General features: G+C 45.8%; 2 protein-coding genes across 2 annotated transcripts in view; one reads left to right on the forward strand and one right to left on the reverse strand.

Annotated features, from left to right (window-relative positions):
* The window catches only part of HS2ST1 (heparan sulfate 2-O-sulfotransferase 1), a 357,064-nt gene extending 347,272 nt beyond the window's left edge, over positions 1 to 9,792 (reverse strand). Inside the window, exon 1 of the mRNA XM_086953973.1 lies at positions 9,280 to 9,792. Within this exon, the coding sequence (XP_086810099.1) occupies positions 9,280 to 9,403 (124 nt within the window). The 5' untranslated portion in view covers positions 9,404 to 9,792. The remainder of the gene's footprint in view (positions 1 to 9,279) is intronic.
* A 244-nt stretch (positions 9,793 to 10,036) lies between these two features.
* The window catches only part of SELENOF (selenoprotein F), a 158,670-nt gene continuing 144,033 nt past the window's right edge, over positions 10,037 to 24,673 (forward strand). The window contains exon 1 of the mRNA XM_086953974.1: positions 10,037 to 10,275. Within this exon, the coding sequence (XP_086810100.1) occupies positions 10,117 to 10,275 (159 nt within the window). The 5' untranslated portion in view covers positions 10,037 to 10,116. The remainder of the gene's footprint in view (positions 10,276 to 24,673) is intronic.

The raw sequence follows: 24,673 nt of genomic DNA on the forward strand, positions 1-24,673 counted from the left end.
CTCCATGATGCTTCGGGCCAGGAAAACAGTGCAGCACAAATAATACCAGCATATCCCAAAAGAGATTTCCATTTTATGTTATGTACTGGAGGCATCACTGGTAAGAGTTGCAATCATTTTTAGCTTCTTGTAAAGTGGACTTCGAATTGATAACTGTCCGCATTTCTTACAATGTGTAAAAATGTACTGCAGGTACTTTCCTCATCTTCCTACATAGAACACCATATATCACTGGATGCATTACGACTAAACTGGCAAAGTAATGAGCACAAAGCGCCACGGTACAGTATAATATAAGCAGATGGTTGCTCTGCTACAACACTCAAGTACACAGAATAATCTTATTTTGGGTTTGTGAATATTAATTTTGTTTGATTCACGGTTTCCACTGTTCACATTATAGGACCAACACTGATGTTCACAATGAAACAATGAGCAATGACAAGTGTTCTCTTGTCAAGTCAATCGATTGTAACCAGAATCTACTGTTTTCAGTTGTGTCCCTGGCTCTCAAGTACTTTTTTGTTACCAGTTGATCACCAAGTTTCTGTCTTTTCACACTTGACTCCCCAATTGTAGCTATTCTGGGCACTCAAGGCTTACTCCAGAAGGGCACAGCAGATTTGGAACTCATAAGATGGACCTGTAATCACCTAAAACAAACTCAATGTCCTGTCAGCATTGTAGCTTTACATAAGCTATGTGTAGATTTATAGGTCTGAAATGTAAAGAACTTTAAATGACTAACAAAAAACAGTGTTACCATTCAGAAATATGGACGGCTGTGCGCAAGTTATCCTAGAGAGGCACATACATGTGTCCTTACTAGCCTCAAAAACCTTTGAAACTCGGTTCTCTTATTATAGCTTTTTTTTTTTTAATAGAGTTCCTAGTCAATAGAACAAATATGCCAGACAGAATCTTAAAATGTATCTAGTTTGCACTTATATTCAACCTTTATTTTCATTTCTTGGGAAACTTGGGTACAAATCGTAGAGAACTAAGTTATTTAGAGGTCAGGCAGCTGGAATTTGCAGAACATCCCAAATTCACCACCCAAAGGCAAACTACGAATCCCGCCCACAGAAGGAATATGGGGTTCTGGGTATCAAAGGAATAATATCCAAACTTAAAGACCAATATCCCACTAACACAGCAACAGCAACTCCAATGGTTATGACAGGGACACTCTAAAGGAGACCTAATGACACTGCAACTTGTCCCCAAAGTTTAATGTTTCAATAGAGGGGATATTTGCTGCTGGGAAAAAGACAACACCTAATGCAAGACGCCCATGAACAGCGAAGCACGAAAAAGGCAATGGACACCCACAGGTACTAGGGCACCCATTGGACCAATTGGTTCTCACAATCAACGGGGGAAGTGGTGCTTAGTTTAATTGTGTGGTGCGTCTTAACTCTATGATATTTACATGTCTGCAAACTGAAGAAAGAAGATTCAAGCAGTACTAGAATCATAGTGACCAGTCTCAGCCACTGGGACTATTCACCAAGACCTCTGATCAAAGGAAAAGAAACAAGCATTTGCAATGTGACGAGGAAATAAGAGGCATGCAAAAGCACTTTATCTACGCCAGAGTGACCTGGCAGTAAATTAATTCTGTTGGGCCTCCAAAAATGACAGGACCACAAGGGGCAGGGGAGCAACAAAGGAGTGGGCAGGTGAAGGGGTAGAGCAAGAAAACTAATGCATTCTTACGAAGTACTAATGAAAACAAATAAATTGTTTCCAAAAGGAAGGATGAAAGTAAGGCAATTAAAAAGATGGTAAAGAGACTATGATCCAGGGGAGGAGCAAACACAAGAAGAGGAAAGTAAACCATTGGATAAGTAGCAAGCAAATGAGAGGGACAAAGCAAACTAATGGTAAGCAATGGAGGGTCTCTAAGCTCACTAAGCTTTTGGTATGGTCCAGAAGAGGCTTTTGCCTACAGACAGCTAAAAGACATCTGGTAGGTGAGACTTAAAGATAAAGTATTACTAATTACAGAAGACTACGTACAATTAAAAAAAGTAAACTGAAATCAAAACATTCTCCTGCATTCATTAACAGTTAACACATTCATAGCTATGAAGATAAATAAGAAGAGGTGATGCCATGTCTTTGTTTCCAAGGACGGGGGCCTTGGGCAGGGGTGAGACCTGTGCTGCCACTGGGGGCGGGATACAGAACAATAGTCGCACAATATTTTTGTTTCAAAGTGCTACGCCCAATTCATGGCCTCGAGATAGTAAAGATGCAATATTACTCCTATTAATGCCACACAACACCAAAAACACCAGAGTACTTTTTTAACTGTATTTTTATTTACACTTTAACGTGACATAACCATGTTTTAACTTTTAAAAACTCCAGGCCAACTAATTCAATCCAGAATAAACTGTTTAATTTTGTGGTGGACAGTCAAACAAACATCTACTCCAGTATCTGTCAACCAAAAGACATAAAACTGTCATAACTTGGACAGGAATTGTAAAAGGGGATAACACTCAGTACATGCATAAAAAAACGAAAAACCCTTAGTGAGAGGAAGACTGTGGTGCTTTGTTTGGGTCACTGCTTGCAGCTGGTGGGCACCAGCACTCATTTTTATGTTAAAGCCTACCAGACAGCGTGGCTTACCATTGGCTTTGTGGTTTGCAACTCACACGTGCTGGCATTCTATTTTGCTATCTTTATTTGTTTTAGGCTGTTCAGCATGTATTGTCCCTCCCGTGGAGCAAAGTCTGTTTACTGTATTCTTCCCAAAGTGCTCACTTTCTGTAAAGATGCCTTTAAATGTGGTTCTTATCTTGTCACATTTGCTGTGTCTTCAGAGACAGAGGTCAAATGTCATGCTCGGTCTTCCAAGGGAGTTTGAGGTTTACCTCAGACTTCAGACACTTGAGAAACCCTTTAGGAAACTTCTCAAAACCTGGGTTTTTAATCTCTCCGACGACTGGACCAAAGCATCCATCTAGTCTTCCCCCTTTTCTCTCTGTGACCAGGCTTCAAGGATTTTCAGTGCCATGATGCTCCTTCCGGAGCGAACGCTGCGCTCTATAAATACCCCTCCAAATATCCAAATATCCAAAATACTTTTCTTTCTCTGACTTCCACATGAGTATTTATCTGGAAATATGGGGGGGTGAAAGGAAAGGCTTTTTTCTACCACACAACAAAATGTAAAATGTCTGTAAATGAACTGTGCAAATATTCAAGAATAAAATCAGAAATAGGAAGGCACAATGTTTTGTAATTCTGAAGTAGGCTGGAAACAAAATGTTTTAATATGATTAAAACAAATCAATACAACAGGTGATGCCCATTTTCACATATTATTGTTTGTGCTCTTTATAGTTTTATCAGCTTAACAGTATATCTGTACAAATGAAATGGTCATTTCAGTTTAAAATGTGTTGTCTGTAATGGCAATGCACTACCATACTATGCAAACTCCACACTACCCTCTACTCTCTGTGCAATAACTCCGCTAAGACAACACTAACTTTTAGCCATGCTGAACTACAGCCAAGCTGGTGTACAACAAGGCTTTAGCACATTGGCAAAGAAAATTGCTCTTGCATAAAAGACTGATTGCTATGCCAATGCTTGTTGGACCAGTGACTTATTTTCGATCATCAGATCAACAAGAGAGAGAAAGGCAGAAAGAAGAGGTGAAAGATAGGAAAACAGTTAGAAAGGGAGAAAGCAGGGATTAAAGATCCTGAAAGATTGAGATAAGAAGACAGGAAGGATAGGATGTTGGAGGAAAGAAGCACGAGGCTGGAAACAAGATAAGCCAAACCATAGTAATCAGTAACCTTGGCACATAGAGCCCAGATAGACGGCTCCAAAGAAAAACTTTAGGGGGTCTGCCCTTATTCTTTTCAAATTAAGCATGGCGAAAGGTACATTTCCGAGCCAGAAAAATCAAGAAAACCAATAATATGAAGGTTTGTGGTGGCAGTGGCCTAAGTGCATTAAAAAGAAGAATAGGAACTGTGATGCTGCATGCAGTGGGGGCTGGGTCAAAGGAATGGCTAAAAAATAACGCACAGCTTAAATGAAAATTAAATTGAAGTAATGTTACTTAGTGTGAAATGCACTATCCTTCAGTATGAAATCTCTATTAGTTAATGCACTGCACCAGAGAGACACATAACAGAATCCTGGTTGGTGCAATGGAGAATAGTGACTTGTGTTTTTAGTGCGGCAAGGCCCCAGTGTGTGACAGAAAGGACTGTCATTATTTTAAAACTTGCATTACACACAGTATATGTTAGGCGCAAAATGGTTTAAGAGAAAAAATGCTTTCAAAACATAGATTTTAGTAATACTCAGACAGTACGTCGTGCCATTTTTGGGGGGGGGACTGTCTTTTAAAAGCATACACTTCACAGCTTAGCTGATAACTCCCTTACAATACCACTCAAAAAGAATAAATTAAAAGCAATGCCAGCTTCCAAGCACGCTTTACATTTGCAGGTTGCCCAGTTATGCGCAGTTACATTTGTTCTCGGCAAGAAGGCTTCTTTAGCTGCCTGCCCCTCCCTTGGTGTCACTGAACAGGGGACTCGCTGTATCTGAAGCATTACAATAAACAGCCATAGGACGGTTGATTTCCACAAAAAGGAGGGTAACTGCCGGTGGGGTACACTTGCACCAGGAATGCGCTTTGACTACATACGGAACGGCGCCGCACACTCAATAGAGGATCTTCATTAGGCCATCGACGACAGAGGCTAGTCCATGCACTACAAAATCAACTTTTTAAAAAGAGATTTCCTTAGATTAGAGGTTCGAACCATGACAACGAATATTTATGAATAATAATACTGCAACATCCAAGTAGAAAATTAAAAGATGCTATAGCTGGAAACTACATACTGATCTACACAGGCTTTACCCGACAAGACAAAATCAAAAGCGGAAATAAAAACTATTTCCACAATATTTATGATCTGCGTCTGTACTTGAAAGAAGGGTTCTTACAGGACAGAAAAGGTCGGTGTGTTTCTATTTTGCTTCCTCCCACCGTATACATTGCATGCTTAATATTCCAAGCAATAACTAAAGCAAACTGGTCTGGGGCCAGTTTGTTTCGCCTACACAATCTTTCCGAATAAAGTTGTATTTTCATTTATAAGTAACTTGTGACAATCTGTATTCGGTGTACAAAAGTCCTGGTAACCGAATGTCTGTGCTGGCAGAGTTCTGCAGCATGCAACACATAAGGAGCGTCTGCACTGCTGGGTGTACCCTGCCGTAACCCGGAGAGGGCAGCTGTCCGACGGGCAGTCTGGCACCGGGCGAAGGGGCGAGCTTCCAGGCGCCTGGATATAAATACATGAACTTTCCGAGTCACCCGCCCACAAGCTCGGAGGAGACCGCCGAATCTACAGGGCCGGCTCCTGAACCTCTGGGATCCATAAGCAACTGGGGCTTTGTCCAGTACAGTGTACGCCGGCCCCAATGCTGCTCGGGAAGACGCCACCACCTGGTGCACCCGTCACACATCCTAAGCGTGTCCCTATCACCCAGGAATCCCCATTTGCCGCACTCCTTTCTGTTCTAGGGAGCACTGATGCACACCGGCTCCGTGCACCAGTTCAAGGAACACACAATCCCGGTTTGCAAATCTGTGTGTGCTGCAGTACACCTATGATGCTGCATCGCCCAGTACTCTACTGCACTGCCGTCCTCTTTGCTAGCAATGGATCCCACTGTGATCTAGTTCACAGTGCACTGCACGACCCACTCTACCATATGCCTTGCACTTCAAAAATACTCACCGATCACTTGCTGACAGCCGTCTAATCTGTTGCACAACCATCATCTGCTTCCTCGCACCACAAGACGTAAACCCTCCAATCCCCCGGCGCTCTAACCTTCACTCCCTCACCCTGCCCTGCACCCTCATGCAGCTCTCCTGCACCATCACCCCTCACCCAAGCAAGTCCACCACTGCACTCAGCATCTGCTACCCTCGCACCACCCTGCTCACCTTATACTCTTCACCTTGATCCCTAGCACAGTGACCCCTCTGATTCCTTAGTACTTTCCCCTCTACCAACCTAGTGATGTCCCCTTAGACCCATGGCACTGCCTACTCACTGGTCGCAAAGGCTGCCCATCAATTTGTGCCTTGGATTGCCCCGTCACTAACAATGGCCCCTCCAACCCACTTTCATTGCCTTCTATGATCTTGTGCACCATTTCATTTGATCCAGTTGCCCCTCTCATTTGTTGCTACTCTGCAGTCCTCTGATCCTTCAGCGTTCCCGCCTGATCCCCCACGCACTGCCACACCCTCATCCCCACCCATGCACCGACACACCCTCATCCCCACCCACGCACTGCCACCCTCATCCCCACCCATGCACCGCCACACCCTCATCCCCACCCACGCACCGCCACCCTCATCCTCACCCATGCACCGCCACACCCTCATCCCCACCCACGCACTGCCACCCTCATCCTCACCCATGCACCGCCACACCCTCATCCCCACCCGCGCACCGCCACACCCTCATCCCCACCCACGCACCGCCACACCCTCATCCCCACCCACGCACCGCCACACCCTCATCCCCACTGACGCACTGCCACCCTCATCCCCACCCATGCACCGCCACACCCTCATCCCCACCCACGCACCGCCACACCCTCATCCCCACCCACCCTCATCCCCACCCATGCACCGCCACACCCTCATCCTCACCCACACTGCCACACCCTCATCCCCACCCACGCACTGCCACACTCATCCCCACCACATGCACTGCCACACCCTCATCCCCACCCACGCACCGCCACACCCTCATCCCCACCCAAGCACCGCCACACCCTCATCCCCACCACCTGCACTGCCACACTCTCATCCCCACCACCTGCACTGCCACACTCTCATCCCCACGCAGTGATCCCCATGCACTGCACACACGCTGATCCCATGCAGTAATCCCCATGCCCATGCACTGATCCCATGCATCGCCAGACTCTGATCTCCATGTACTGTCATACTCTGATCCCCATGCACTGATCCACAGGCACTGCCACACTGATCACCATTCACCCAGCCCGATGCACTGCCACACCATAAGCCCCAGCCGTGCACTGCCACACTCTCGGCTCCACCCACGCACGCCACACTCATCCCCACCCACGCACCGCCACACTTTCATCCCCACCCACGCACCGCCACACTCTCATCCCCACACTCTCATCCCCACACTCTCATCCCCATCCCCACCACATGCACTGCCACACTCATCCCCACCACATGCACTGCCACACTCATCCCCACCACATGCACTGCCACACTCATCCCCACACACGCACTGCCACACCCTCATCCCCACCTCCTGCACTGCCACACTCTCATCCCCACCTCCTGCACTGCCACACCCTCATCCCCACCTCCTGCACTGCCACACTCTCATCCCCACCTCCTGCACTGCCACACTCTCATCCCCACCACCTGCACTGCCACACTCTCATCCCCACCACTCTCATCCCCACCACCTGCACTGCCACACTCTCATCCCCACCACCTGCACTGCCACACTCTCATCCCCACCACCTGCACTGCCACACTCTCATCCCCACCACCTGCACTGCCACACACTCATCCCCACCACCTGCACTGCCACACACTCATCCCCACCACCTGCAGTGCCACACTCATCCCCACACACGCACTGCCACACACTCATCCCCACCACCTGCAGTGCCACACACTCATCTCCACCACCTGCACTGCCACACTCATCCCCACCACCTGCACTGCCACACTCATCCCCACCACCTGCACTGCCACACTCATCCCCACCACCTGCACTGCCACACTCATCCCCACCACCTGCACTGCCACACTCATCCCCACCACCTGCACTGCCACACTCATCCCCACCACCTGCACTGCCACACTCATCCCCACCACCTGCACTGCCACACTCATCCCCACTACCTGCACTGCCACACTCATCCCCGCCACCTGCACTGCCACACTCATATCCCCACCACCTGCACTGCCACACTATAATCCCCATGCGCTACCACACTCCGATCCCATGCATTAGCACTGCTACCCTATGACACCTTGCACTGCCACCACTTTGCAATGCCACCTTATCCCCTGGCACTGATGCTTTAAAATACAACTGCACTGCCGCCCTAAGACCCCCCCTAAACTGCCCCCAAGATATTCCTGAATTGTAACTTTTGGATCCTCTTGTAATGTTCCCTTATAAAATCCTAGCACTGCTCTGTTTCCAGTCCACTAGCGCTTCCCACTTCTTGTCCGTTGCACTAATCCCTTTTGGTCCCCTTGAACTGACCATGCCTAGGTCCCGTTACACTGGCTCCTTCCATTCCTTTGTGCTGCCCTTCCTGATTTCCCCTGAACTACCATCACTGTCCCCCTGAACTGATCCCGCCTGGTCCCCTTGCACTGACCCCCACCTGGTACCCTTGCCCTCTTGCACTGACCCCCAGGGTCGGATTGGTAAGGCAGGCACTGGGGCAGTGGCCAAGGGGCCGGTAGTTCCAGCTGTGGGCTGCTTTTTTGGTAGCCTGGGGGCGATTTGGGCTGTGTCTGGTGTGTTCACATGTAGTCAACGGGCCAATGGGGCCCTGAGCGGCCTTTCTGGAGGCAGATGGGCGTCTATTACCTCCCTTTTATCAACCGGCAGAGGTGTCACTCCCTTTCTTGCGTTGGTTAATGTGTGCATACTGAGCGGGCAGGGGCCTGAGCAGAAGTAGCCTCACTTGTTTTCAGGTGTTTATAAAACTTCTCTGAAGCAGTATTTTGAGGAAAGGCTATATGCAAATGTGCCCCACTTTTTTGCGTGCCCGGGCCGATTTCTAATCCCAATCTAACCCTGCTCCCTCCACCTGGTCCCAAAACACTGACCCCCTTCACCTCCCCGCTCTCTTCGCATGTTCTCTACCTGGTTCTATTAAACACACTTCTCCTTTCTGGTCCCCTTGCACTGCGATTGCTCCGTCTGGTTCCCCTGCACTTCTACCGTAAGATCCAACTGCACCACACCCCCTCACGATTTTATTTCACTGAATACACTGCCCGCTAATATCCACATGCAGTGCCTCCGATACTCTTGCAATGGTGCCTCCTTCGGATGCTCTTGCACTATTCCCCCACCCTGATCGTCTTGCAGGTTTGCTCATCTTGCAGCACAACAACCCCACTTATCATTTGCACGGACCCCGTTCTACCCCCTTGCACGGTTATCCGCACAGCGCGAGTGTTCTTACCCAGCTTGCCCCGGGACTCCTCCAGCTTCTGAATCTGGTTCTCCAGGAAGAGCATGGCCACTCCGAAGGCCAGCACCCCAAGCAGCTGCAACTTAGGCGGCATCATGATCCGTAGGAGCCCCATGAGGGCGAGATCTCAACACATCATCGCGTAGGCAAGGGGAGACACCATGGTCGGGAGAACGGTATACCGCCAGCAGGGGAGGGCCCAGGAATAACAGATGTTAAGTGGCACGCAGGAGTCTCAGCCAAGCGCACCGGCAGCTACTGCGCATCCATGACACTAAGACGGGCAGTACCAGCAGCAACTCAGCGCCGTCACATTTCTGGTCAGCTCCGCCTCCACTAGTTGCTAAGCAACACTGCTGGTAAGCCCCTTCTTTTGAGGTAGTGATTGGGGTTACTGCTGCATTCACATACAGACTCTTGATTAGACCGGAAAGGAGCCCGTCACGTACCGCGGCTTGTGAGTGGGTAAGAACAGCCCGACCCCGTCTATCTCGGAGATATGTCACCTATGACCTGCAGTGAGGACCCCACCGCTCGAAGGCACAATAATGCACGCATTTTGCCATGACAGGGACAGGCACTATAGGCATAGGTACCATGTGAGGGCCAGTCCAGGTAACAAACAGAGTGATGCTGGTTGGATGTGTTGCCTGACCATGACGTTTTCACTGATGAAGCTAAGTCCCGCCCATAGCTTATTTCATTAGCGCCTGAATAATAAAGAGTGTCTGGTGCTATTAATTGTACGGATTTGTTCTTAAGATCCTATCGATTGACGCAGTACAGCTCTCTTTATTTATTACAGTGGTATGCTCGCGTCCACCAGGTATGCGGATTCTCATTTCGACTCCAGATTCAGGCGGGTTATTGGACATACACTCAGGGGTCCTCCAGATGAGTTGGCGGTCCAGCCGGCAGAGTTCTAGGAAGATGGCGGCCGTGGTGGTAGAGCGGTGGTTGCTTTGGCTGTTCGCACTCTTACAGGCAGTAAGTGTTCAGGGAATGGAAGGGTTTTCTCGGGGAGTTCTTCAAGGGGCGTGCGTGAATCGGCACAATGGTTGCGAGGACCCGAGGGAGCAGTGTTAATCAAAAACCTGAGATGGGTGACGTGGCTTTGCCTTCGCTTCCTGCCTGCTGTGTGTTCAGAAAAGGGAATCGGTCTCGAAAGCGTACCGGGGGAACTGTGACCACGTGCACTCTGACAGGGAAACCCTTGTCCCGTCACCCAGATAATTCACCTGTCAATTTTGCCAGTGGTCGCCCCCACACGGTCCTCTTTATCGATTAGTTGTATTGATTTTTTTATAGAGTGCTTGCTACCTTTTTATATGATATTGTGTATATATAGTGCTTTATTCTCCTGACAAGGCTCCGCAGCTTAAACAGAGTAGCACTCTATCCCGTTTGGGAAACGCTTAGCTTGCAGACTGTTGAATTACAGTGATGCCAATGTGGAAGTATGTTTGTTGGCATGCGCGAAGAGCAGAGTGGTGCTGTGAGTGACTTCCACCAATCGAATGAAGACGAGTAATGGACAGAAAACATTTACTTAGGGTCACTTACTGCTGTTTGCGTTGGTAAGAGTGTGGACCATGTGGGAAGGGTTTTGGTGTTGGCATGATGTGTAGTGGACTGCACTTCTGTTACGGCGATGCTGTAGATGCTCTTATACCAGTGAGTTGCTCATATCTTCTTGTATACTATCCCTGGGAAGGAAATAGTTCCACTTCTTGCAGCTATTGAACTGCGGGTTCACATTTGTTACAGATGGTAAGTAGAGTACATGTTCAGTGGAGCTTAGTTGTGAGCAACAATTTGGTGCAACTCACCGGTATGTACTAATTACCGGCAGCCAGGCTTGAATATTCATGGAGTCCATCCTGGAATCGACGATGTGAAGTGTGCCGACTAAATGGCACCCAAGGTGCTCTCAATAAAGTTCACCTAGTGGCGACCTACAGGAGTGCACTGGAGCATATGCTGAATAGTCACCCAAAAGTGACCGTGTAATTGTGTGTGTGTGTGTGTGTGTGTGTGTGTATATATATATATATATATATATATATATATATATACACACTAGCAGCCCGCCCCGGCGTTGCCCGGGGCAGAAGGGCCTGGGGGCAGCATTTTAGGCTTTTGTGCACTCCCGCCCCCCCCCCCGACATTATCTAGACCGCCTCTCTCCCGCCTCGCCTTTGTCCTACCTGAGCCGCCACTCCTCCCCGCGCTCCGGACATCACCGCCACTCCTCGCCGCTCGTCACCGCTCCTTCGCCGCTCGTCACCGCTCCTCCCCGCCTGTCGTCATCACGCACGTCTAGGTCGCGGTCAGCGATACGTCGCGGCCGGCGCTAGTTTTAGGGGACTACTTTGTTTGTAAATTTAAATTTTTTAATTTACGTTTTATTTTTATTTTATGTCTCCTATGTCCATCTACAAACCCTGAGGATTCCAACAATGTATTGGGTGTGTGGATTGGCGCTGTGGTTCCTGAGTTTACCTTGCCAAAAGGTTTCTGTTCTCTCTTTATAATAGTACTAGCAGCCCGTCCCAGCGTTGCCTGGGGCAGAAGGGGGCTGGGGGCTGCATTTTTACCCCGGGTTTGCTGGGGTTAGGCACCTGACAATTATGGCATTTCATCCTGCTTAAACAGGACCCTTGAGGCATCCCTTACGGGGCCCCAGGTATTGGGTGAAGGTGAAGGACACTGCTTGGTTGTGCCTGGAATGGGCCTACAGCCAGCAACTCAGCCACTGCACCTCCACACCATTAGGCACGCAGTCAATCACCACTATAGGGGATAGTTTATCCTTGGTTCCAATAGATTACCATTCCTGTGAACAGCCTACTGTGGGACAATCACCATTGGCAGAGCCCACCTCCTGGGCTCGTCACTTGAATTCGAGCGCTCATTAAGCATTACTTGGGTTCAGCTGATGCCGGAATGTGTGCTGCGCTTGGAAGCGCGAGGTCTCGCGCAGGCACCTTGTTGCTGTAAATAAAAGGGATTACTGCAGCCCTTCACTCGAGGAGCTGGAGAGCTGTGAAATATGTACCTAATTAAAACTATTGGTGTAAGAGGCTAATAAAGTGTGTGTGCCTACTGCATGTCTCGTTCTAATGAATCTCGGCTAATTTGCTTTGACGGATGAATTTCGGTGCCTAGTTGTAGGGGTTGCATAATTATGAAATTTATCACAAGATTCGAGCGCTCATTAAGCATTACTTGGGTTCAGCTGATGCCTGGAACACTTACACCTCCTCAGATAGTGCCTGTTACTCTTTCGGATCCACAATTGGTGCTTATCACTTTTCCAGCCCTACAGATAATGCCACCGATCCCATTGACTGGTCTACCGACTATGTCCCCGGATAATGTTATAGCTGTTACTATCCCGCCTCCTGCCCCACCTCCCGCCCCGCCCGGACTCCATAAACATTAAAGCCCGCGCTGGGCGCCCGCCGACTCCCTCCCGCCCCAGCAACGTACCTCTCACTGCCACTGCTCCTCAGGTTCTCGCAGCTCCTACCGGCGCTGTTATGTTCTGGTCAACGCCGCTCCTCCCCTCACGCCGCTCATGTCGTCTGCTCTTCCTGGTTTTGGTAAACGCCGCTCCTCCCCTCACGCAGACGTGGCGGCCGGCGCTAGTTGCAAGGGACTACTTTTTTAAATTTATTAATATTTTAAAAAACGTTTTATTTTTATTTTTATGTAGCCTATGTCCTTCTGCTTGCCCTGAGGTTTTCTAAGATGTCTTGGGTGTGTGGATTGGCGCTGTAGTTCCAGAGTTTACCTTGCCTAAAGGTGCAAGTTCTCTCTTTATAATAGTAGTATAGACTAGCAGCCCGCCCCGGCGTTGCCCGGGGCAGAAGGGGGCTGGGGGCAGCATTTTGGGCTTTTGTGCAGTCCCGGCCGGGCCCCCGCCCGCCCAACATTGCCTATACCGGCCTCCGCCCGCCCGCCCGATATTGCCTATACGCCCGCCCGCCTCCCGCCTCTGCCTTACCTCAGCCGCGCTCCAGACTTCACCGCCACTCCCGGGCCCCCGCCCCCCCGACATTGCCCGCACCGCCTCCCCTTACCTGAGCCGCCGCGCCACTCGTCACCTCTCCTCCCCGCCTGTCGTCATCACGCTGGTGTAGGTCGCGGTCAGCGCTACGTGGCGGCCGGCGCTAGTTTTAGGGGACTACTTTGTTTGTAAATTGTAATTTTTTAATTTACGTTTTATTTTTATTTTAAGTCGCCTATGTCCATCTACACACCCTGAGGATTCCAACAATGTATTGGGTGTGTGGATTGGCGCTGTGGTTCCCGAGTTTACCTTGCCAAACGGTTTCTGTTCTCTCTTTATACTAGTAGTATAGAGTATAAATAGTATAGATAGCGCTTACTACTCCTGACAAGCAGTCAATGCTCTTTTTGGTGAGCAGCACACTACTCCAGACCCAAAAAGGATTAGTGGTGAAGTAGTTTAGGGAAATATGAACAGTAATGTGGAATTTAATAAAATATCTACTTGTCCATGGGGCAGGTTGCTTCATAAATCTACTTGCCTTGTAAAAAAAATCCACTTGTCCTTTTTGTGCCATGTAATGCGGCGAGAAATTACGGCAGCAATCTCATTATACAAAAGTTCTGATATAACCTCTCTAATTATGCCAGGGCTCGTACCATAGTAGGTTTGCATATTAGCAATTCCCTTATGCTGCCATGTTTCTGCAGGTCTACATACTGGGCTGAAGGTATTGGTAAGAAAAAGTTCAAGGTTGGAATGCCCTTTTGAGTCTGTGCAAACCTACTAACGTGCGTTTTGGGTTTGCACCAACTCTTTTCTAATCTTTTCCCGTACTGAAAAAGGTTGGAAATTTACCCCCCTGACATTCGCAGACGTAAAACTTCTTCCAGGGTTGGGAAAAAAGTGGTTAGAGGAAAAGTGAACTTGAAATATTAAGATTTTCACATGAGCCAATCTACACATGCACATGTGCTCATGCTAAAATGCAGGTCACAAATCACTTCTAAGAGTACTATTTCTTGGCCTACTTCTGTAAATTCTTATGAATTCATGGAAACTGTATATATGCACTTAATGCAAGGATATATACCATGGATGCACTCTTGAGACTTGTGTTAATAATTGGGCTTCTAATTAGGCCTGGCGTTAACCATGACCTATTGTGTTTAATAAAATTCTGTCTCTCTCTCTCTCTCGCTCTCTTTTTCTCTCTGTCTATCAGATGGCTTCACTGTCAGTGACAGTATTCTGCTTTTTGACAAGGAGCATATTGGAACACAAATTAGTTTTGTTCAGTGCCCGGAACTGCTATGACAATGTGTGCTTTTTGAGATCAAAAACAATTTTTGCTTTTGCCAATGCTTGTTAAAATGGTGAGGGCCCAGCAGCTCCCACAGGGATACGGTTTTACAAAAACCATGCCTGAACAAGTCACGCATCGACAAAACCAAAAGGCTGACCACCAATTTCAGGCCTACTGGCTTTGCCAATGCTTGTTTATTTTTGTTTCCTGTAATCTTATTTAAACTGGTTACACTGATTTTCCATTATGAATATTTTTGGGGAAATACATCCATACATCAACATGTTGCTAAATGATGCTGCAAAGATATGGTACCTAAAATCTTATAGTAGCAAAAAGTTTTTTTTCCTACTTGTATTTTTTTTTAAACATTTTATTTTGAAAGCAAAGAATCATCACTCTTGCTTTGAAGATTCATCAAATTTTTGCATATAATCAGAGAGCCTTCTGGGAGCATTAACCATAGTCTCATATTACTAAACTTTGAAAACGTGTATACACATTTATACTGAAACCACCGTCAGTGGCCGAGCTCACAGCGTTTACTTTTAGTGCTCACCCTAATAATAAAGGCTTTGCATTATTAACCATAAATACACGCTTGAACAGCATTTAACACATGGACACAAATATTACCTTAACTGCAGACATTGCCCTTTCCTGATCCAAAAAGTGATACTGTAAACTAGCAGCCAAAGGGTTTGTGCTGTAGGGGGGTTCGGCCTACTTGTCCCAAGGACCAAATACACTTGAAAACTTGTTGCCCTTGACCCCAAACAATATGTCCCGGAAGTCGGGCTATATGAATTCCAAATTGATTTGAGTGGTGGACATGTGAGTATGTTATTTGGATTGAAAAACGACAGTGGTGGGATAGAAGAGGGAAGAGTTTGCATTTATATAGTGATTGCTACCCCAGTTGAGGCGTCAAAACACTTTTGGACGAGTAGCACGCTACTCCAGAACTCAAACAGGATTAGTGTTGAATTAGTATAGACAAATATAAAGTTAATTTGTGCAGTGGGCATGTGAGTCTGTTAGTTGGATTGTAAAGGCTTGTGAAGAGGAAGAAGAAGGAAAGGTCTAGAAAGTTTATTTGGTGATCATAGCAGTAGGTGGAGGTTTGGAAGGAGTAAGGTAGAGAAAGAAGAGTCAGAGGGAAGGGCTTAGAAAGGCTTGTTTGAGAGATCTGAATAGTAAAAGGTTTGAGATGATGCAAAGAGGGGTAGAAGAGGGAAGAGTCTAGAAAGGGTTATTTGGGGGAGCATAGTAGTACAATGGTGTTTGGGGATGAGTCAGAGTGGATGTAGGCAATATATTGAGAGAGGTATTGGGTTAGAAAAAGGGTAATGCATTGGGGATGCTGAATTAGGAGTAAACTAATAAATATAAAGATGCATAAGTACATGCAAGATACATATGTTTAAGAAAGGTAATATACGTTGATTGTTCTTTTTTTAATAAACTGAGACTTTCAAGTGTTGCTCTACTTTAAGCTAATTTATGTTTTTATAATGTTTTTACATTTTTTAATTCAATAGTAAAGCAATTGAAGCTAAGTAGGTATTATAACAATGTACTTATTTGTGCATTGATCTATATACATTGAAACATTATAAACATAAGTAATATGTACATTTGTATTATGTAAATTTGTTAAGCCGAAATGGACAAATATCTCTATATTTAGAAACATAGTTATAATACTCATTTATACAAAGGAATACACATATATAATCCAAATCAATGCGTATATACACAGGGATATGCTTTAGATTTATGTTTGAGTATGGTGGTTATGTGGGGAAATGCCAACTCTTGGGTAGTCGTCTGAAGATAAGGTAGTTATCCATGGATCTTGAGGTGAAATTAATTGATCAGTGGCTGTAATGACTTCATGCAGATTTTGATAGTATGGGTGAGACGATAGAGCTTACAGGACCCCTTGCTTTTGTAAAGTGTTGTTTAAATGAGAAAGGGGGGCTATGGATGGCATTAGTTCGGTTTTGAAGATAGGATGTGATCCACTCAAGAGCAGTGCCCTCCTTACCGGCATTATACAGTCTTTGTTTTAGAGTGTCATGGTCAACTGTATCTAAGGCAGATGAGAGGTCCAAGAGAAGTAGTTTAGCAACCCCATTCTGGTTAACTGTTTCTGAAGGTCATCCCAGACGGCAATGAGGGCAGATTATGTGCTTCTTCCTGAATGGAATTCTGTTTGGAAATCTGAAACTATGGAATTATATTTAATGAATTGTGACATTTGGGCAAAGGTTGCTCTTTCTATTAGTTTGTCCACGAAAGGTCCGTTTGTAATTGGTCTGTAGTGATTGATTTGTTTTCTTTAGTAACTGGAGTATGTATGATTTCTTTTTTAGGTCTTCTGGAAATATTCCCGTAGTTAAGGAAATATTAATTAAAAAAAATGTATTATTTAATACACACATAGAAAAACAGAAGAGGGGACAGTGCAAATTTCGGAATGAAAGATGATCAAAACATAGTCTTCAGGGGGAAATAGGAAAATGGAGGCAGCAGCGCAGAGAGGGCTACTGGTTATACATACAAAGATTTTCTCATTGTGCAGATAAATTAAGAGTATGGCAAGCATGAAGCAGGCCGGTATCCCTATTGGGGTTGTTCTTGGTGCTGATGTGGCACGTTTGTGGGTTGTGGGTGCCGAATCAGTTATGGGTGCAGGGGATAGGACTAGGGAAACGGGTTGTGTCGGGGTAAAAAGAGGCGGTACACTGCCAAATATCCTTGGTTCGTGAGGTAAGGGGCTGAAGCGAGGAGTGTCTGTGTTTGCATATCACAGTATCTCATGCTGCAAAGCCATGCTTCCTTCGTGGGGTATTGCCTAGTGCTATTTCTCTTTTTGCTAACAGTAGTGCTATAGCAGTGAATCTTCGGTGGCTAAGCGGGATGTCGATCCCTAATAGAGCCAGTTTGGGGGACTGGGAAAGGGGCGCAGAAGTTATATCTGAAATCACCTGGAATATTATGGTCCAATAAGTGGATACATGTGGACAAGTCCATGTCGTGGGCGAAGTAGACATTAGGGAATTGTCATTTTGGGCATTGGGGTGATTTGGAGGGATTGTATTTGGCCAGTTCAGTTGGCGTGATGTATATTTGATGAATGAATTTTAAATGAAGCAGTTTGTGGTTGGGAGACACCCTTTTCATTTGTTCAAGGCTACCGGCCCACTCCTTGTTTGATAGAGGATGACCCAGATCGTCTCCCCAGCGGTGCCTCACCACCCTGTCCCTCACCTGTTTAAGCACCATACATGTCTGATATAGTTTGGTGGCTAGATGCGAGCCGTTTTGATCAGTTATTAGAAGTGTAATAGATGTAAATTCCTCAGGAAAAAGAGGGAAGGAGGGAAACGTGGAGCAGAGTACTCTGGCTGCTATGACCATGTAAGACATCTCGGTCTGTGTCGCCAGGTCAGTCATGTATACTGCGCGCCATCCGGAAATAGGGACCCAATAGTGTGAAGTTGTAATTTACAGTGTGTGCGTTGAATTACCTTCTCAGTTGTGGGTGGAATACAATTATTCTGCGGTAAGGGGAGGTTGGGTGAGTATAAAGAACCTGAGCCTAAAAGTAGGCTCAATTTGCGCCAGGCCCAGAAAGTAGTAGGTAAGGGCTGAATGTTGCTAGCATCTAATAACATGCCCTTTGTGAATATTGCTCCCAGCGGTGTGGGCTCAGGCAGATCTTGCTTGGTTATGCGAGCGTTGGTATGGAACCAATGGTAGACAAATTGGGTTTGTGCGACCAGATAATATAAATGTAGGTCGGAAACAGCAAATCCCCCTCTAGTAAGGCAGGGTTAGGGTGTCCCAGGCTATCTGTATCCTCAGTCCCGCCCAGACCTGGCGGATCAGTAGCCAGCAGAGCGTTTCAAAAAAGAATACTTTGCTTAATGAGATTGGTATCTTGGTGAATAAGTACAGGAATCGATGAACGTTCATTTTAATGAGAGCTATACAGCTGGCCATAGATAATGGTTGCTGGATCCAGCGTTCCACTTGTAGTGCAAGCTTGTCCATGGAGGCACGTAATTTAGGCAGATGACTTGTTCTTTTTATTCTGTGTAGAGTAATTACTAGGTATTTAGAGGTATCCAGTGCCCATCGGAGGAGGAGATTGCTATCAGCCGGGGTAGTGGAGTCTGTACACGGAAATAGTTCTGACTTAACCCAGGTAATACGTAGGCTTGACATGGCTCTAAAGCGACCAATCGCGGTAATCAGTGGTTGCAAATGTGTCTTTGGGTCTCTGATGAATTGCAGAATGTCATCTGCTTACATTGATAAAAGCAATGGCCCTGGGCAGTGATGTATTTTATCTAGGAACCTGATTCAATATTGTGACTTTATGCCCCTATACGGCAATAATCAATAATATCCTTATAATGGCATAATAATCAGATCCATATTTTAGTAAATCGCCCATGCAGCCCAAGGCACGGCAAAAGCTACTTCCTTGGATTCCTAGAGAGCACACCGAGTTCTTTCGACACACCAAACCTCCAGTAACATGGGAAAGCCCCGCTTGCTTTGCTTTGTTTTGATTTGTAATAGAACTCCTGCGAGCGCTGTAAGAACGGCCAGTTCTTAGTGACATCTTTATTGACGTCTTATGTCCAAACCTTACGTCAAACTCTGCACCTTTCAGGTATAAATATACCAACGTTGCCTTAAGCAAACATCTGGAGAAATTGTTGAGTTTGGAAATATATATATATATATATATATATATATATATATATATATATATATATATATATATATATATATATATATCCATAAGTACATTGAGAGTATATAGATGCATAGAGGAGGTAAGTATATATAGATTTATGATATTGACAGAGGTACAGGATGAGAAATAGGGTAGTGCATTGGATATGCTTTTTCAGGAGAAAGGTAACAGACACACAGATCCAAGTACATGGAAGGTATTTTGATGCACAATGGAAGTAAGTACATGTGGACCAAAGATGATTTTTATTTGTTTATTTATTTTCAACAACATATTTATTCTACATGTTTATAGAAAGCAATACACAAAGATATGTACATATCTATAGTGAAAATAAATGCTTACATACAGAGGAATATGCTGTAAATTTCTCTTTGCTTATGTGGAGAAGAGCTGATTCTTGAGTAGTTTAATGAAGATAAGATGGTTGTAGGTGGGTCTTATGTTGGGGGTAAGGAGTTCCATAGTTTGGCTGCTTGTTCCGAGTCTGCAACTGTGGGGTGTGGGGGGGTGAAGGTGCAGGCCAGCCGCTTTTTCCACAAGAACATCCAGGTGCATTGAGGGAGTATAGGCAGTGACCGCCCACTGGGGCAGTACAGACGCCTTGTGACTGCCGTTCCTGAGACCCGGAGTGCCGAGTTTTGGGATACTCCCTAGTACCTGTCAGGTGTCAGCAGCCAATCGCAGCAAGACATTTTGTTTAAAAGGTGGACATTGGCGAGCATTCAAGGATTGAAGGCATTTGAAAAAGTTTTATTACGAAACGCGTCATGCCAGAAAGCCGCGCAATAAAGTGTGCTGGACCAGGTTACCTATGTGTGGCTTTTTCTTCTTCCAGGTGAAGGGGATTTGGACTGTATATATATATATATATATATATATATATATATATATATATATATATATATATATATCCATAAGTACATTGAGAGTATATAGATGCATAGAGGAGGTAAGTATATATAGATTTATGATATTGACAGAGGTACAGGATGAGAAATAGGGTAGTGCATTGGATATGCTTTTTCAGGAGAAAGGTAAGACACACAGATCCAAGTACATAGAAGGTATTTTGATGCACAATGGAAGTAAGTACATGTGGACCAAAGATGATTTTTATTTGTTTATTTATTTTCAACAACATATTTATTCTACATGTTTATAGAAAGCAATACACAAAGATATGTACATATCTATAGTGAAAATAAATGCTTACATACAGAGGAATATGCTGTAAATTTCTCTTTGCTTATGTGGAGAATAGCTGATTCTTGAGTAGTTTAATGAAGATAAGATGGTTGTAGGTGGGTCTTATGTTGGGGGTAAGGAGTTCCATAGTTTGGCTGCTTGAACAGAGCAGGATGTGCCACCCATGTTTTTTTTTTCTTGTATCTTGGGATTTTGAGGCGAGATGCCCCTTTAGAGGGTAGGTTCCTTTGTTGATTGTGTTTGGTGATTTTATTCCTGATGAAGAGTGGTCCCATTCCATGTATTGCTTTGTGGGTGATACAAAGTAGCTTGAACGGGGATCTTCTGGCAACCAGTAATCAATGCAGGGCTTTCAAGGCTGGTGAGATGTGGTCTCGCAGTTTGATATGCAAGAGTAGTCTGGCAGCTGAGCTCTGAATCCGTTGTAGTCTTTTCATGGTCGTTAAAGGTGATCCGTGGTAGAGGTTATTGGCGTAATCGAGTTTGGACAAAACAACGGAGATGGTAGCTTCGACCTTGTGTGGAAATCCCAAATGAGGGAGAATTCGTTGCAGGGTTTTTATAGTGATAAAGCTTGATCTTGCAAGTTTGTCGACTTGGGCATTCATTGACAGCTTAGAGTCCACGGTGGTTCCGAGGTTTCGTACTTCCTTTGATACTTTAGGCGGTGATTCCAGTTCAGCTGTTGTGTGAAGTCAGTGGGGCTTTGGTCACATATAAGGTTCAATAGTATGAAACTAGTTCTGCCATTCTGTCAGCATTGTCTATGATGATGGAGTCGTCGGACCACTGCAATTAAGTGATGTACCTGGTTCTCCAGGGGGGAAGGTGGGTGGGCATAAAAGGCATGCAAGGGTCCTGCCAGGGTGTTCTCCCTCACCATATCTAAGTGCAGCCTGGTATCTTCCTACTAGGGTAGCCTCTCTTTCAGCATGTTTTTTACATTTGAGTATTAGTCTTGCGTTTGTGGGAGGCACTACCTGAGGTGGGCGACTGAGCCAATTGAGCCTGTTCAGTTTCTAGTCAAGTGAGGCTACAGTGTATTGAGCGTAGGTCTTTAGCTTGTTTAGAAATGCATATACCACGGATGTAGGCCTTGAAGGCGTTCCATAGCACAGCATATTTTCTCACAGATCTGGCGTTCAGTGTGAAGTATTCATGGATTGCGTCATGCAGCTCAGTTTTGAAAAGGGTATCTAGCAAAGCTGTTATCGGGAAGGTCCATCTGCATTCCCACCCGGTGGTGTATAGCATTTTGTCAAGTGGAGTAGTAAGGGTGTGTGGTCTGATAGTGTATGAGGTTGTGTTTCTATGTTTGCTAATCCATTGGCAGCCAAGTGCGTTAGTGAACCCGTAATCTAATCATGTCCAGGTCAACTGTGGGGCCGAGTGGAACGTGTAGCCGGGTGCATCAGGATGGTGTGCTTGCCATATGTCACGCAAGGTTAGGGAGGGCTAAAGGTCTTAAAATGCTCGTAGGGCTTGAGGCTTAGCATTCTGTCCTGCGTTAGTAACGCTTTATATGCCCTCTGCCCATTCTGTATGACTTGTTATTTGTAGAAGTGGAGTACAAAAAGATGTGCAATGTATTAAAACATGATAGTTATCACTCAGTTCTCATGTAGGTTGAAACCAGTTCACAGGGAGTAGTGGTGTAAATCGGACTATCACCCTTTCATATCCGTGCAAAATGTGAAGAGTACCTGCCATCCCAGTGGCGAGGGAGGCTGTATGGAGGGAGAAAACAGGGCTACCATCACTCCGAGGGAAAAAGTTCATTGCTAGCTGTCAGTCCAGGGATGGGTGTCCAGAGGAGTGGGGGGTGGGGCTTTTGCTATTGTTGTCCTTTGCTAGTTTACATTTTACAGAAGGTTAAAGCAGCGGCTGGGGTGTCAGAGTAAAGGGTTTTATCACCTAGGATTACCCGTAACCGTGCAAGTTAGAGCATGGCGAATTTGAGGGTTAGTTTGCGAATCTGTGTTTTGGCGTCAGTAAATTTGCGACTGGCTTCTTGAACTGCCGCTGTGTGGTCCGGGTAGAAGGAGAAAGTGGAGCCCTGATAGAGTATCGGTGCGTTCTCTCTTGCCAAGCGGAGATCCATGTCACGGTCTCTATAATTGAGGAGGCATGCGATTACGGGCCACGTTTTAACTCGTCCCGTCACCCGTGGACATGCAATAAAGCACAACTCTTAATTAATTCAAATTGTGGACAAGGGCAACCATCCCCCCGTCCCCTCCATAACAAGGACGATTTGTCAGTGAATAAACCTAATCTGGCAGGAGCATAACAGTATCAATGAGTCAACATCAATCGGCAAACCCCATGGCTTACTGCAATCTGAATATTTCAGAGACTTGATTCAGTCCATGGATTGCTGTTTAAATTTCATGATAAGTAAAGCCTCCCGTTGTGACAGCTTAGCCTCAGTGTCGCCTCCCCTAGTATCTACTTCGATTTTAGATATCATAGTCCATTTCTGATCTCTCTCCAAGTGTTCTTTTGATTTACAACGATTCACCAAAGGAGCGTTCACAACATTTCTCCTGATCCTTGATTTATGCTGCGTCACCCGTCGGCGAATTTCCTGGCTAGTTTTTCCCTCGTATAGATTCGGACATGAACACTGGATTCCATAAACCACATTCTTTGATTTACAGTTTGCAAACGTTTCATGCCTCCAATTAATTCCTTCGTGTGAAAATACAACTCCTTCCAGTGTCTGTTCGCAACAAGAACAAGACCCGCATTTATGGTGGCCTATCACAGGTGCCAATCCCATCATACTTCTGAGGGAAGTTCCTTCAGGTTTTGGTAACTCAGCGCGTACAATATGGTTGGCAACGCTTTATCAATAAAGATGGATTTTCCTTATGGCCATTCTAAACTACAGCACCCAGCAAGTGTTGCAGGTTCCTGAAGCGCTGAGCATGTGGGCTGTGAACTATGTATACACAATTGGATATGACGAGTCTGGGGTGACGCCCTTTTTATTTTCCATGAACGTTTCAGTCGTCAGCAATGACTGTTTGCCAATGGGTGGATTTAAAACTTCAGGTCCCAGCTACCCTTCATCTCCCAAGATTCGATGCGGGAGGCTACATCACATGCTGAAATTCTGAGACGTGGACAGACTTGTTGAGCAAAGACGGAAGACGAAGTTTAAGGTGACTAGCTTGTGGTATTTACGATTGAATTATCGGTGGATACTAAGGGCTGTTGGCATTAACATTTGGCGTTTTCCTAGCAGGCTGAGCTACAAGTGGGAAAGGTGGATTGGAGAGAACACAGGGTTCCGACACTCAAGCCTCAATAAGGTAAGCCGCATTCTGGTTGACTTAACTGGTGCCAACCTTGGGATAAACCACGAAGCACTAACAGGTGTGCCATTATTTGGCTGGCTTTCCTGGACCGGAGCTCAACTTTTTCTGGGGAAAACACATATGAGACACCTTTTTGTTAGTTGCTCTTTAACCCCTTCGAAGCTAATGACGAGCTGGGCTCGTCATGGCGCTTACCTGCCGTGCGCGGATGACAAGGCCAGCTCGTCATGGACAATGGACATTTTCGTTTTTCAGCGCAGAACGGGAAAACGCCTAGCAGCCATGTGGTTAAAAGCTTACTGACATGAATAGAAAGTGCTTTAGTTGACTGTGTGTAAGACTGCCTTGTGTTATATATTTGTTTTTCCAGACATTCAGTATCGTTTCAGCTTCGTTGCAGCAGATTTGGTCTGCCTTCTGAATAAGGTGGGCGGCATGCATGGGTGGTTGTTTCCTTCTGAAAAGTGGTGGTTGAACCCTTCTAAACAAGAATTGTTGTTTCTATCTTTCTAGAACTACATGGTCCTGATGAGAACCCTGTAACCTGTGGGATTTGAAACGCGTCAACCTTTTTTTGTTTTTGTCAAACATACCAATGTTGTTTAGGTTATCCACTAGGTGCACTGGAAATAATTGCTTTACTTTGCAGACTGTGGAAATCTAGATTTATTGGTGCATTGTAGTGAGATTGAGGAGGATTGGGTTGGCTATTTGACCTTGGTTGTGAGAGTTTGCCACCCTGGTTTGTGGCCACT

This window comes from Lissotriton vulgaris, chromosome 1_1, assembly GCF_964263255.1.
Source record: "Lissotriton vulgaris chromosome 1_1, aLisVul1.2, whole genome shotgun sequence".
Taxonomy (NCBI): domain Eukaryota; kingdom Metazoa; phylum Chordata; class Amphibia; order Caudata; family Salamandridae; genus Lissotriton; species Lissotriton vulgaris.